A 16720-nucleotide genomic window follows, 5' to 3' on the forward strand; every position below is an offset into this window, starting at 1 on the left:
AATAGATTCCACCATATTTTTACTTCGATTTAAAATCCGTCCCTTTCACTAGAATTGTATCTAGAATATTTATGAGATATAAATAGGTCTATAACCTAAACTCGTAAGAGAAAGGTGATACACTTTTATATCAATTATTTATTTTAAAACTAAAAATTTCAAAACTTTTATGCAAAACTATTTGGTCGATAGAGTATCGATGTGCGATAAATAATGGTCAAATGACCAATTTTATTGACACCTTGTAGTACACAAATAAAAAGTTTCAACGTTCTAAGTAAGAGTTAGTATGTTAAAATATTTGAAGACCAGTGTTATGTTTTGGTTAGACGTTAAATTTTATAGTAATTTTCGGGTACTTAGCCATTTGTACGAAAATGGTCAAATGACCAATTTTATTGACACCTGTTGGTGACAAGACCTAATAGTACACAAATAAAAAGTTTCAACGTTCTAAGTAAAGGTTTAGTATGTTAAAATATTTGAAGACCAGTGTTATGTTTTGGTTAGACGTTAAATTTTATAGTAATTTTCGGGTACTTAGCCATTTGTACGAAAATGGTCAAATGACCAATTTTATTGACACCTGTTGGAGACAAGACCTAATAGTACACAAATAAAAAGTTTCAACGTTCTAAGTAAAGGTTTAGTATGTTAAAATATTTGAAGACCAGTGTTTAGTATGTTAAAAGGTGTTATGTTTGGATAGACGTTAAGTTTCATAGTAAATTTCGGGTACTTAGCCATTTGTACGAAAATGGTCAAATGACCAATTTTATTGACACCTATTGGAGACAAGACCTAATAGTACACAAATAAAAAGTTTCATCGTTCTAAGTAAAGGTTTAGTATGTTAAAATATTTGAAGACCAGTGTATAGTATGGTGTTATGTTTTGGATAGACGTTAAGTTTCATAGTAATTTTCGGATACTTAGCCATTTGTACGAAAATGGTCAAATGACCAATTTTATTGACACCTATTGGAGACAAGACCTAATAGTACACAAATAAAAAGTTTCAACGTTCTAAGTAAAGGTTTAGTATGTTAAAATATTTGAAGACCAGTGTTTAGTATGTTAAAAGGTGTTATGTTTTGGATAGACGTTAAGTTTTATAGTAATTTTCGGATACTTAGCCATTTGTACGAAAATGGTCAAATGACCAATTTTATTGACACCTATTGGAGACAAGACCTAATAGTACACAAATAAAAAGTTTCAACGTTCTAAGTAAAGGTTTAGTATATTAAAATATTTGAAGACCAGTTTTTAGTATGGTGTTATGTTTTGGATAGACGTTAAGTTTCAGAGTAATTTTCGGATACTTAGCCATTTGTACGAAAATGGTCAAATGACCAATTTTATTGACACCTATTGGAGACAAGACCTAATAGTACACAAATAAAAAGTTTCAACGTTCTAAGTAAAGGTTTAGTATGTTAAAATATTAGAAGACCAGTGCACTGAAATTTCGAAATTTCGAATTTCGAATTTCGTAGTAACTTCTTGTTCATGTATTTGACAGTCTAGGCCAGGGTTTCCCAAACTTTTTTACAAATGGTCTTCTTTAAAAAAATTGAAAAAGCCATGGCCCCCTTTAACAAGATTACCCATAAACTACAATAAAAAACACCAAAGAGCTTTTTTTTTTGCTCTTCATCTGCAACTCAAGAATATATAGTGTAAGTTTCAAATATGGCCTTATGGCCCCCCTGTGGCTCCTTTACTGCTCATGGTCCCCCTCTTCCCCCTTTGCTGCTTGCGGCCCCTGAGTATCTGTCATGGCCTCCTTGGGGGTCACTTGACCCACTTAGGAAACCCTGGTTTAGGCTAGTATTACATGGATATGAAATTTATGTGATATTTAACATTAAGAAATTTGAATATACACAGAAATTTCATATCACTTTACAGGAATAAAAAGGTTCTAGTTCATTTGGAGTCCTGAAACTTTACAGAGGTGTTGAAACAGAGGTTTTTATTTTATATTTAAAAAAATTCTATAAATTGATTATAATTTAAAACAACATACTTGATTACAAATGAACTAGAAGCTGGCTTTTTATTTTTGTAAAGTAATATAACATTTCTGTGTATATTCAAATTTCTTAATGTTAAATATCACTTAAACTTCGTATCTATTAAAATTACCTGGATTGTTAAAAATTTTGATAAAAAAGAATTTTAACAACCATCATGGAAAAACTTGAAAGTTTTTTTAATTTGTTTTTTAACAATTTTGGTATTATAAATTATCAATTTATGCCCAATAAAAATGAAAAAAAGTATTTATTCTAGAAAAAATTATGACATCAATTTAGTAAAGACATAAAAGTTGTGGCAATAATTGTTTTTGTGTCTGTTTCTGCCATGGGTTTTGATCTTGCAATGTTTGCAGCTCTGAAAGTTTTCAAACCCCTATGCCATCAGACCACACAGAATGTACCATTGCTTAAAAATTCCTCAATGCTTAAAACAAGAAATAAATATTCATACACAACAAATTTTGGTTTGACACTTTTTTTTGACCTTTAGGAAAAATTAAAAATGTCTTCTTTTTAAATACATTTTTAATTTTTCCTAAAGGTCAAAAAAAAGTGTCAAACCAAAATTTGTCTTCTTTTTAGCAATTTCATTGTTTTTTGTGTAAAAATGAGGTTATAAAAGTTATTGAAACCAGATATTTGGAATTTTTTTAGTACACCACTAAAAATACTAAGATTGTAGTATTCTTTGGCTAACATAAGCAAAAACAAACAAATTACAATCAGTATGAGTGATTTCAAAACTAATATAGAGTGATACTTTGAATTTTATTTAACAGTACATCCTTATATGTACTGAAAAAGGCATTAAAAGGTATCCGTGGTGTGCAACTTGATAATCGAAAGGTTCTTTTTGCACCTGGTCCTAAGACCAAACATTTTGAGCGTCTTTTTTTTTATAAAATGGTGAATTTTTTCTTTTAAACTTAATTTATATGTCATAAATCTAATTATTGAATCACCTTTTTGGTGGAGCTTCATTGGCACAACTGAAAGTACAATTACAGATTTTAATTACAGATAGCATTTTAAGTTTTTTTTCTAGACACCAAAAATTATTTAAGCTTGAAGTTTTTAGAAAATTTTAACAAAACAATGTTATTGCTTTACAGTTTTTAAATTTGTACAACAGTTTTTAATAAGTAAAAAAAAATGATAAGTTTCAAATTATTTTATTATTTAAAGTTAAAATATTACAACTTGATTTTTGATCAGTTCCTTGTATTTGTTTTTTTTTAGTTTTAAAGCTATAACCAACAATCAGCTCTTGGTTTTATAAAAAATAAGTTGTTGTAAAAAAGAAGGCAGCTCTTTATTGAGTTAACACTGATTCAGTTAACACTGAATTAAGTTTATAGTAGTGTTGTTAGGTTAAAAAAAACTTTGTCAAAACTGATTATTTACAGTTTATGGTAGAAAGACTTAATTCAAATGGACTTTGGGTACAGTTTTCCACAATACTTAAAATATCATCTGGAGAAACAGACATATGATGATTTGGTTTACTGTGAAATAAAAAGTAAACCTGGAGTTTATTTCAAAGTGCCATGGAACCATTATTCTAATGAAAGTGAAAACAAAATGTACACTGTTAGTGTTTAAAAAATATTTTAGTTTGATAATTACAATAGAAAAATTAAAGTTAAAAGTTAAATTAAAGTTAAAAATTAAATTACAGTTAAAAATTAAATAAATGCAAGAAGGCTTTTTTGTTTGTAAAATAAGGTGAAAACATTCAATTTTGATGTAAATTTAGTATAACTGTTTTAGTCATTTGATATTTCAATGCTTAGTACAACTTTTTTTTATCACAACTTAAGCTTATAACCTTGTTTTATTTTATTATAAAGACATAACTTTTACTACTAAACTACTACAACATTTTCAAATATTTTTACCAAGTTTGAACATGATAACTTTACAAGTACCTGTTATTTTAGTTTTAATTCATAAGCTGTTTTTTTAGTTTTAACTGTTATTAAACTGTTATTTTAGTTTTAATTCATGTTTGATCAAACTTGAAGTTTGATTGATGATGAAGACATTAGAACTCAGTTGTAAAAAGTAATAATAACTGCAATAAATGTAGTGTTTTATTAAAGAGATGCTTACTAAAAAGTTTAATTGTGCGAACTAGAAAATAAAGTGAAACTAGTGTAAATTAATTTTTAAGACTAACCAATGTACTATGGTCTTTTGTTTAGAGATAAAGTTGTATTTTCAAAACTAAAATAAAATGTAAGCTTATAATATTAACTAATCATTTATTTATTTAATCTAGTTAAAATTTAATATTTGTTTTTAAATCAACTTACTAAAATATGTTTTAGGATTATGCAAAATACAAAAAACCTGAGGAAAAGACTAAATTGAACAAATGCAAGCAAAAGTTCAGGCAGATTTTGAAAAAATCTTCATACATCAAGTTAGAACTGGACAACACCAATAACCAACAAGATAACTACAAAGTGTACAGATTTCTCACTAAAGATGAAGTACTAGCAAAAAGTAAGTTTAACAATACAAGATAAAAAGATAGCTTTGTGTGTAGATACTAGTTTTCTGAATAGGTCTAAAGATTCAGTTCTACCTTTATTTTTGTATTTTTAAGAGTAAAAGTTTTAACAATTTTTAATTTAAAAGATGTTTAAATTTAAATAAAGAACAATGGATTGCAGAAAATTATAGAGAAATGAGTTTTTCATGCATAAATGTGACCAAAAATCCAAGATTCTAGTACATTTAAAGCATAAAATTATATTTTTTATATCTGTTTTATTAAGAATTATGCTAGTTGGCTCGAGATATTTTTTAAGTTTTTGTATTTAGATGTCTTGAAAATAAAAAATATCTACTGTAAAATAAAGAACAATTTCAAAATTATCTGAAACTAAAGATATTTATATTTTTTGTTCATAATTTCATATATATTTTTTAAAATTTAACTTGAATAAGTTTAAATGTTAGTTAATTAACAATAAAATAAGTTTATCTCTTATAAAATAAAATAAAAACATTGTTTTTTTTGCTAACTTTTTAGTCCTTGAGCTAGTAACCTTCAAAGGTTGGAAAAATGGACAAACATAGTTTATGAAGAGACAATATAAATGTACTTTGTAGATCTTGGATTTTTGTAGATTATGATAAAATTAACACAAAATGTCTCCATTTAACTTATTTTAACTTTAGAATAATTTGAGCTTTTGTATACTTTTTAGGCTAATGGTATATGTATACCTTTTGTTGAATTTTTATTAATAAACATCTTGTTAATCATAAAAACTTTGTATTCTAATAAACAGATAATAAAGCTCATAAACAAAAATAATAAGGACATAGGGATCCAACATTATTTTTACAAAAATTATCATTAGCTTTTATTTCAAAGATTAAAGTATAAACTATAAGATACTTTTTATAGAACAAAAAAAATCAATTAACTTTTGAGATATAACAAGTTTTTAAAAAATGTTATGATACAAGTGTACGATATTAAAAATTTTCTAGGCTAATTTTCTTCGAATTTTGAAAAATTCACTAACATTCTATTTCCTCCTTCATTTATAAAGAAACTTAATTCAAATTTTTAGGAAGTGTACTTTTTAGTATTTTTAGTATTATTTTGTTGTAAACCGATTTTTAATTTTTTTTTTGATTAAATTTCATACAAAATTGAATTATTTTGTTTATTTTTTATTTAAAAATGTATTTATACAAAAATAAGAAATATGCTGCTTACAAGTTGTTTAAAATTTATTAAAGAATACTCTGAAAAAGCTTTAAAACAATTGCTGAAAAACTGAAGGAGAAGATAGATTTTTAGTGAAGTTTTTGCTTTCTATTATTTAAGGACATAGGGAGAGGTAAAACACTTTTTTTTGTAAAGTTTTGTAAAAACTACAAGTTGCTTTTTATATATTTTAAAAATTCAAAATAATTTTTAAGATAAAGTTGGTCAAAGTCAGAGGCAACAATAGTTTTTTTATGGGAGGCGCAAACTAAAATTGCAAAATTAAACTATTTCACTAAAAATCTATCTTCTCCTACGTTTTTCAAGATAACTTCTTTTGAAAATGTTCCTTATGACATTAAGAAAGTTCTGTCGGAACAAAATTTTAAAAACCTTAAAATTTTATATAAAAAATAAACAAAAAAACACTTTTTTTTTGTTATTTTAATATAATTTTGAGATAAAACACTTTTTTCAATATTTGATCTTATTTTATATAGTTTTTACTAAGCTACCAGATGCTTTTTACAGATTTTAAAATTAAAAAATAATTTTTGAGATACAGCCAGTCAAAGTTGGAGGCAACAACAGGTTTCTTATGGGAGGCCCAAACTAAACCAGCAAAAATAGACTATTTCACTAAAAATCTATCTTCTCCTACAGTTTTTTGAGATAACTAACTCAAACTTTCAGGAAGTGTTCCTTGATATATTTAAAAAATTCTGTGGGAAAGAATTAAAAAAAAAAAAATTATATGAAAAATAAACTAAAACAAGTTTTTTTCTTTTTGGTATAAAGTTTTTATTTTTAATTTTTTTTTTAGTTCTTTTTATCAGAATTGTCTAAGTATTACAAGGAACATTTTCTGAAAATTTGAGGTGATTATCTCAAAAAACATACGAGGAGTTAGGTTTTTTGTGATTTCTAGTTATTTGCTGTTTTAGTTTGTGCCTCCCATAAGGATTCTTTTGTTAGCTCCAACTTTGACCGGCTATATCTCAAAAGTTATTTTGAGTTTTCAAAATCTGTAAAAAGCATCTTGTAGCTTGGTAAAAACTATACAAAATAAGATCAAATTTAAAAAAAAAAGCTTTACCTCCGCCCAAATATTTTTTTACTATAAAAGTCAAAATAAAATTAGTATCACAGATGAATTTTAAAAAAAGTTACTGTATTTTTAGATATTTTGAAATTTTCTATTTTGCCCTTTTAGTTTGTGCCTTCCGTAAAGAACTTATTGAAGGCTCTAACTTTGATCGCTTATATCTCAAAAGATACTTTGAATAATAACAAGCAGTAAAAGGTAAGAAGTATCTAATTATGTATAAAATCAGACTAAATTTCTAAAATAATGTTCAACCTCCTCCCCTTAAAACTTAACTTGCTCCTTTTTAAATTTAAAATGTGCCTGTTTTTTTAAAGAAATAGTGAGTATAGCAAAAAACACTTTAGAAAGCTACTACTTAAAGTCCGATAATTGTAGTTCTAAAAGATGAACTTTAGTTATAAAAGTTTTGAAGTATATAGTCTCGGGCTATATTAAAAGTTAATATTTGAAAAGATTTACAAATGTTCATTTTATTCATAATTCCAGTCAAACAGGTTTGGCCCACTGCTTAGAGGCTATAAAAAAGATTTATTATTTCTTTTCAGGAGAAATAAAATAGAACCTTATTGACCTTAAAGTATAACATATAAGATTTTTTAATATAATTAATTTTAAACTTTTCACATTTAGTCATTTTTCTCTGGAAATTCCAATGCAAACTTAAAGAAGAAAAATTTTTATGGCCAACTTCCTCAAAAGTTTGAATAATTAATGAATATATATTTCATTCTAGGTAAATTACACTAAAAAGCAACTGATTTTATGAAATTTGCATTCTTTATTAAGAATATATTATTTTAAAAATCAATAAAACATAAGTAATTGCAACTGAAATTTTAGTTCAAAACAAAAACAATTTCCAAATGGTTGTTTATTTTTTAATGAAGTATATTCTAAAATTGTTTAAAGGATTGCTTAAGATTATGCAGTATAAGACATAATTTTAGTGAGCCCTTTTCATATTACTTTAAACTTTCTATAGCAGGGTTTCCCAAAATTATTTTAAATAAACCCCTTTAAAGAAGTTAAAACAGCTATGGCCCCTTCAACAAAATTTCTCAAAAAACTACCATTTAAAACGTATAAAAACTATTTTTTATTTTTTTGTTCATCTTTAACTCCAGAATACCTCGTGTAAGTTTCAAATTATGAACTCATGACCCGCTTGTGACCTCCTAAATTTCGGTCATGGTCCCCAAGGGGACACTTAGCCCAGTTTGGGAAACCTTGTTCTGTAGGGTACCAATTGAACTCCCTAACTTAGATCTGCTACCTCTTAAAGGTACTTAAAATTTTGAAAAGCAGTAAAAAGTAATTTTCAGATTGTCAAAATCTGAAAGTCAAGACCAAATTGTTGCTGTGTTAAACATACTTTTTACATTTAATTTTTTATTGTCAAGTTTTGTATAATTTTAGGGAAGTTGAAGCAACCAAAGAAGAACAGCAAAGAAAGTGTTGCTAAAAGCTCACCACAAAGTTATTCCACCTTTTCTCACACAGATACTTTATCTCCTCAAAGTTTTACTTCCCAACAAGTTTTTACTCCACAAACTGTAGATGCACAAAACTCAAATTTGCAAGGTAAAAAAAAATGTTTTGTACTTCTATGGTTTGTTTACTTATTTATAGTTTACTTTTCTTTATACCATTGGTATGTTTTTATGCTATTAGTTTTGTATGCATTTTTTGATAAAAACATTTTGTACAAAAAATATTAATAATGCATTTAACTTATAATGGTATTTTAGTGTTAAATTTATAAAGAACATAAATGTGATATTAAAATTCATTAAATTATAAAACTTATTTTTTGAAAATACTTTTTTAAACTTTGGTGCTTTATTATTTTATACTCATTTATAAAGGGGATTGAATAATTTACAAGTTCATTTCAAATTATTAAATTTATTTTAATTTTATTTTAATTATGTTTGTATAGTTTCTAAACATTGAATAACTTTAAATTTGGAAAAATAAAGGTTTTAGAGAATAAAGTATTTCAAAATCTAATAAAACTTGATTTTTTACTCATAAAAATGTATATTATAACTTAACTTTACTGATATGTAATTTAGTTAGGTTAGGGTGCACAACTTTTTATATTCTGAAAATTCTTAATTACTGTTTTTTTTAAATATCTCTTTTACTACATTTTTTTTTGAATTAATACCAAGATTTTTATACTAAGTAAAACTTCTGATTAACTTTTTTGCTTTTCTTTTACTTCAAATTATTTTTGAGGTATAACTAAAAGTAAATTATAAATTTGTTTGAGTATAGTTAATTTAAAAAACTATAATTTATCTGTGTTAATAAGTAACTTTTTCAATTTGGTTTGTAATCACTATTATTGTTATAAATTTTGACCTTCTGATTGATTTAATTTTCAATTTCCAGTTTGTTTTTGAAATAAGGCCTTTAAAAACTTTTGTATTTGTATATAAAATTGTTAAAATTTTAACTTTTATGTAACCTCATCCTAATTTTATGAAAACAATAGTCTTGTCTAATTTAATATGATCAGCCTTTTTTTTCAGAAGGTAAATATTAATTGAAGTTTACCATTTCTAACACATAGAGTTATATTTTTATAATGTATTTTTTTGTTTTTGTACTTTACTAGCCAGAACTACACGCTATTTTTAATACATTATTTTCTATATAGTAAAAATTCAATTAAGTATAAATATAATTTTCATTTAGAAAGGTGTTTTCGTTAAAATGAATAATTTTAATTTTCTTTAGTTGTCTTAGTATTTTTAATCAAAATAAAAAAAAGTACAAAGTCTGCATTGTAAAATAGTTTAGTAAATTTAATTCTATATTAAAGCATGTCAAAAAATACGTTTGAAAAGTTTGTTATTATTTAAATTTAGCCTTTTTAACACAATAGGGTAGTTATAAGTGTCTGTAACTACATTTTGAAACAAATTTTTTAATGAAAAGCATTTTAAAAGTTTACTAAATTGTTTATAAATGTTCTTTAACTAATGAACTTACCTTTATTTTATACCAAATTAATTATGATAAATTACAGTGTTGTAGTTGTCACCAGAACTAAATTTTGTTTAAAAAAGTAGTTTTTTTGTACTTGAAATTAAGCAAAGCCCATATACTTGAACTATTTAGCATTCAAACATTGTTAACAGTGTCACCAGAAGCTAATTTATTACCTTCGTGTGGAAATAACAACTTAGAAGACAACATTGATGTACTTGAGGTGAGTATTCTTTTTATTATATCGAAACATAGTATAGAAATAATTTTATTAACCAAATTATTATATTTAAAACATGTTTTCAGCATATATCTATCTATAGCTTTAATTTTTGTATAAACCACTGTTTCTTAAAATGAACGTTACTGTCCCCAGTAACCAATAAGTAGAAAGTAAATGAAAAATAAATTAGTATTTAATTAGTAATTAATTAAAATTAGTATTTAATTTTAGTAAATGGGAAGCACCTTGTAAGTGGGAGAAGCAATATATATTTTTATTTTTTACTGAATAGGTGATTATGAAAAATAATTCGGAAAGCCTTGAACTTGGTTTATTTTTTCAATAAAAACTGTCTAGAGTCTTTTTCACATAAAAGTTATTTTTGAAACATTAGATAAAATTTACTTTAAAATATTTAACTGTGAAGTCTTTCAACATGATTGAATACATGTAAAATAACTTTTTAAATTATTTCAAAAATTACTGTTTTTGTTTTGTTTGAACCTTTAAAATATTTGAATGTTAATGTAAACCACTGTAAATTTTCAACTGTTTTTTTTGAATACTTACACTACCTTTCAACATAATGCTAGCAAATTTAAGGTATATGCTACTTTTGTAAAAAATTTTTGATCCTCGAACCATTTATTATAATAACAAGAGTTTGTATTAGTTCAAGTAATTTCAGAAGCTAGATCTTTTAGATGTTTTTAAATTATCAATCTATTTCAATGCGTATACTCTGTCTTTGTGATACACATTATTTTAAAATTTAATCTTCTATTTAGTATTTGCTGAATTTAACCTTGTCTAGAATTGTGTTATTTGTTTAATATGTCAAGTAAACAGTATAGCGTTTATTTACTTAATAAGACTTAGAAAATATTGTGACTAGCTTTGATAAAATGCTTTATTTTTTAAAAGTAGATTATTTCTACTTGTATATTTAAAAGAGCTTGTTATTTTATTCAAAAAAATTGAATATTTTTTATTACACAGCATATATCTAAATCACCGCTACCTGAGTTGAAAGGCGTCTTACCAGGTTATATTTTATTCTTGACTTTAAATATAAAATTCTAGGTGTTTATAAATATGACACAACTTACTTTATGCAAAAATTTTTGTATACTTTCAAGTATTTTATTTATTTTTTTTTTTAATTATGTTTAAAAAAATTTAAATCTTATTCAAGACAAAATTTCTTGATCTTGAAAATTAACTTTTTGTTTTGGACAGAAAATGGGGATTTAGGTTTTATTGAAAATGATCAAGAAAATTTAGCAGTTGAAAATAATGCAAGCTTTCAAGAAAATAATGCAAATTTTCAACAAATAAATGCAAATCAAAATGACTTCAGTTACATGAATTTTCCACAAAACGAAGAAGAGGTATTAAAACTTTATAGAAAAATTGCCTTTAATTTTTTTTTTTCATTTAAGTTTTAAATCAACAAAATATTTTTACTGTTGTTAAAAATTAGTTATCCTTTCAAACTTAAATAACTTTAAATTTCTTATATTTTGAAAGTTTAAATATATAGTTATAAAAAGTTTATCGTTGCTACTTTATTATTTTTTATCAATATTAAACTAAATAAATCACAGATGGATTTCTCTTTTCTAGATGACGGTTAGTTACTTATTTCATTTTTAATTTTGATTTCATACTAATGGCGGTTTTTAAATATTTGTGTTAAGTTTACATTTGCTCCTTTTTCTCAATTAGAATAGCTTAGTTCACTTTACTGTTCCTAAGACAAACTAGTTTACCTTTTTAATTCGTTTAGTTTAATATACTGTTGTTTTATTTCTAAATATAACTTTTTTAAGTTTCAGAAATCAACCAGTCGGTATTAAATAAAAAATCAGTTGTTCACCAATACTGCAAAAAACATAATATACCAGGTTTTTTTTTAAATGGCTTTTTAAAATTAGTTTATTAGTTTTTATACAATTCTTTTATGTCAAAAGCATTTTGTTTTTTTTTATTGTAATAAATTTATAGTTATTTATGTATTGTAAAGCAGCAAGAAATATTTTTCCAATTTTATCATTTTTATTCAATTGTATAAAAGTTTTTTATGCTTGGTTTGAAAAACCTTTAATAACCAATAAAGTTTAGCTCCAAAAAGTAATACTAAAGTATCTATTATTTACCTAACTAAAGTATTTTCAAAAAAAATTAATATAACTAGTCATCATAATAATTTATAACTCATTTTTGACTTAAATTTAAAACTTTTTATTAGGTTTACATTTTATCACCTAGGGGGGAGTAAAATAATTTTATAGTCTTACTTGTACATCGATGACTCATTTACATTTGCTTTTTATTTCTTCTTGAAAGTAAAAGTTTTTTTTTAGAAATAAGTGATCAAAGCTAAAGAAGTTTGTAGGTTCTTTATGGCAAGCGAAACAAAACTGATCTATTTTTTTTCTTTGTTTAGTAGCAACCCCAATGCTTTCACAAAACATCTAAAAGCTCATTAACTTAATTTACGTCATATGTTTTACGTCGTAAAGTTAATTAAATTTCAATATTAACAGTTGAAAACTTGGGCAAATTCCTAGTGAAGATATCGTACAACGGAATTGTAATGAAGCAAGATTTGGTCGATTTGAACTACCAGCCCTTGTGGTTTTACTATGGAGATGTAGCTAAAAGATTCCAAGAGTTTGTCAGCGAAGGTTTGTTGGAATTTTGTACAAGATATTTTTTATTTGAAAGCTGTATTTGAAGACTGTTTTCTTGAATGACTACGATTTGTGGTGGCTTAGTCTAACTAATAAATTTTAATTAAACAGTTAGAATATTTACTTCGTGGAATTTTATAAAATATTAAAGTTTAGTACAGTGGTTGCCTTCTGTATACTAAAAAGACTATTTTTTTAGATGTTTTAAAATGATTACTTTCCAATCCAAATTACAACTAATCAAAAGGGCCTTATCTCAAAAAATAACTTTAAATTTTAAAAAACTACCCAAAGTACTAATCAATAAGATTATGATGACGAAAAAAATCTTGAAAGATAATTCACAATAACTCAAATTGTTTGAGTTGGAATTAAATTTGATGTTTATGAATTCACCATGCAAAAGTTGAATTTAACTTTTAAATTCATCTATCCCTTTTTTCAGAAAAAAACAGTTAAGAATAAGTTTTTATACATATCAAAGTATTTTCATATCATTAGTTGGCAGACAACTATGACGTCATCACTTTATGTTGTACCCCTATGATGTCAGTGTATAATACAAATAAAAATATTTGGTTGCATATTTTACCAATTAAAATGTAAACTGCTGATTTTCACGAAATACTCAATTAAATAGTTGTTTAATTCCCAACAGGTTTCAACAACGATGTTGCCCCAAAAACTTTCCCTTTTCCGATTCCAGAAGTTGATGATGTCACAAACCCTTCAAGGTAAGTTCTCTCAATGTTTTATGTAATGAACTGTTTTCTCCTCTCATAACATGGCATCTTTCGTTTATTAGGAGTTTATAAAGATTTTTGTCAGTACCAACCGTATATTTAAGATAAAACATGTATAAAACAAAGTTTATGTTTTGGTGAATTTTTTTTCTCAGCCTACTATTTTTATAGTAAAAGCACCAATACGTTATTTAAAGCACCAAAGTTATGTAATTTTTAGTAACTAAAATAAAGTTGATTGTAACTTTATATAAAAGTTACGTAGTTAATCATATAAAAACATTCCAAATAATACATTTACACATTATGTTTCCAAATGTCTTGTTTTTAAATCTTTATCTTTCAATTGGGTTGTTTAGCCTAAATAACCCATATGACTTAAAATATGTTTCAAAAACACTATCTACAAACATTCTATTAGATGAAATTTAAAACATTTTATTAGATGAAATTTAAAACAACTACCTAAAGTGTTGGAATAAATTTTAATACTTGTTTTAGCACTCTCATGGGCATAATAGATTTATCAAGATTGGGTTTCATTTTATGGTTCGATGCCCTCAATTCGAAATTATACGTGAAAAGGTGTAGTCAATCAAGAATATTTACTGAGAACAATGAAAAATTAGTAAGAAATCAGTTCAAAAAGCTTATCAACTTTGTCAAAATTGCATCTCCTCAAGAGTTAAAAGTTTGTTTTGTTTTAATTGATTAATGTTTTTTGGTTTATTTTTAAATCATTATTAAGCGGTTTTGTTCTAAATTTATTTCGTGTTACTTAACTAAAGGCTAAATGTTTAAAATTTAGAAATGCAAACTTTATAAGTTCTTAAGCAAACAAAAAAAATAAAAACTTAAAATAATTCTTTCTCTTGGAATATTAAACTTTAAAATATGTAATATTTAGTTTTAAGCTTTGTTATTTTTTACTGGTCCTACTGAAAATACGACAGTGTAAACTCTACCATTATGACGTAACAACAACAATTTTTTTCACAGGTTTTACTGAAAATAGGTCAGTACAAACAATACCCGCTGTTCAAGGTTGAAATTGAAAGTGTCGTTATAAGCAGGCTCGAAAAAATTCGCCACAAGGAAAAAGCTAGTATTACTACAAGTACAAATACTAATAGCAGTGCAAGTATTACAAGTGATACTGCTAGTAACAGTGCAAGTGTTAGTAATCAGAATTCTCATAACTCCAGCGCCATCTTCAACAGCGAAGAAAATTCTGTTGACAGGCAAATCAAAGCTGAAACTGAAAGAATGGGAAATTTGTTTTTAGGTTAAACAAGTTTGACAAACACTTCAAAGGGTTTGATTTTTTTATAATTTCTGAACTGTTTCTTTTAATAGTTTTTTTTAATCTTTTTTATTAAATTTTTATGAAGACTTTTTTTTTTCTTTAGCTCGTTTCGTTAATTTTTTTTTCGTTATTATACAAGATAAAAGTTATTTCTGAAATGCAAGTTTTTGGATAATTTTTATTTTTTTTTACTCTAAGCTGTATATAAATATTACTTCTATCACAATTTTTTTTTATTACATTGAACTACTAATTATGTTATAAAATTTTTTTTAACTACAATAATCACGATGACTTAAAATTTTTGAGCCTTAAATTTTTACTTCATTTTAATTGCCTTTAAAAGTTGATTGTAAGTTTTTTTTTTCAAAATTGTGTACAGTCACTAACCTTTAATTTTTAGTAAATGTTTAAAACTGAGCCATATTGTATTTCATTTAGTATAAAAGCATTCCATTTAAACGGGAAACTAAACTTTTTGCCATTAGCCAAAAACTTCAGATAAATTCCTCTTCAAATAGCTGTATTGTTACTAGTTTATAAGTAATTATTTTTAAAGGTGTGTTACAATTTTTTTGTATATTTCGTGGTCAAATTTTTTTCTGCTTCATCAACATGAATGAATGATTTTCTTTTTTAGTAATATCATGTTAATAATTTATTTTCGTTTTTATTAATGACTAAAATTTTTATGCAATTTCGGTTGAGAAAGTTTAATGTGTCAATACTCTTAAAATTTCCTAGCTGATGATTTTTTTGGCATTTAAATATCATGTTGAAATTTTCTGTAATTTAAATCACTCAATCAATGCTTATTCATGACTTTTTTTCGTATTTTAAAGATATTACTCCTACTATCTTGAGATTACAAACATAAAAATTATAAAACCCAATATGATAAGTCGTATTTTTTATTTAATTTATTTTTGTGAGCAGTAAGCTTTTCCGTTTAAACAGTAAATAAATTTATTTTTAAAGCTGTAGTATTTTTTTTTACTTCAGTTGATTATCACATTAAAAAAAGTGTTTAGACATTAAACTTTTATGTTTTAATTTCATTAGTGTAATAAAATTCTTCCAAAAGGTATTAAAACCACAGTTTCGTATGACATACTTATACTTTAATACATCCAAGTTATTTATACTTCAAAGCTAAGTTTTTATAGCACAACTTTTTTAATTTTTGTTTACTAAAATATACCTTAGCTTAAATGGTATTAAAAAGAAGTTTAAAAAGTTCCCTATACCTTTAGATTTTATAATTTATATTAAAAATTTTCAAAGTCAGTTTAAGCACTGTTTTTTTTTATAATATATGAAACGTGCCTTAAAAAAAATAAAACTATCATAAATAATTCCTTCATCATATCTTTGCAAAACAGGCTAACATATAAAAATATTTATGGGTTATTGAAATATTTAAAAAAAATGTTAGTTATGATGTCATAATATTTTTAAATGAGCTTGGATAAAACTGATATAGTTTTTTTAGTATGAATAAAATTACTTTTTTATATAAGCGTTTAATTTTTGAAATGTCCAACTATTCTGTAGTAAATATATTATTCAATTAATAAATAATTTTGATATAGTTGAATTTCATTTTAGTACTTTTTATGCTATTGAATTTTCTTTTTTAAATCTAGTTGTGTAATAATAAGACTGAGTTTAAGAATAATTAAAAAATAAGTAGTTTAAAAATTTTCTGTTTCTTGTTTTTAAGCAACCAAAAAAAAAAACTTAAATTAATTATTTCTTTGTATTGGAATAGTAAACTTTAAAATATGTAAACATTTTGTTGTAAATTTAGTTTCTTTTAGTGTTTTTTTTGTAACTATCAAATAAAAAAAATTACTTTTCAAACTCATTGGT

General features: G+C 24.7%; 1 protein-coding gene across 1 annotated transcript; it reads left to right on the top strand.

Annotated features, from left to right (window-relative positions):
• Window positions 1–3544: 3544 nt before the first annotated feature.
• Window positions 3545–15161, top strand: LOC145845682 (uncharacterized). The gene is made up of 12 exons (XM_082952794.1): window positions 3545–3635; window positions 4376–4553; window positions 8300–8464; window positions 10033–10103; window positions 11103–11148; window positions 11343–11494; window positions 11711–11735; window positions 11936–12010; window positions 12653–12793; window positions 13458–13533; window positions 14044–14233; window positions 14542–15161. Exons 1-12 carry the CDS (start codon window positions 3627–3629, stop codon window positions 14830–14832), a joined length of 1419 nt encoding a protein of 472 aa, XP_082808920.1. The 5' UTR covers window positions 3545–3626; the 3' UTR covers window positions 14833–15161.
• The last annotated feature ends 1559 nt before the right edge of the window (window positions 15162–16720 follow it).

The sequence above is a fragment of the Thalia democratica genome, chromosome 1 (genome assembly GCF_965202585.1).
Source record: "Thalia democratica chromosome 1, ktThaDemo2.hap1.1, whole genome shotgun sequence".
Classification (NCBI taxonomy): domain Eukaryota; kingdom Metazoa; phylum Chordata; class Thaliacea; order Salpida; family Salpidae; genus Thalia; species Thalia democratica.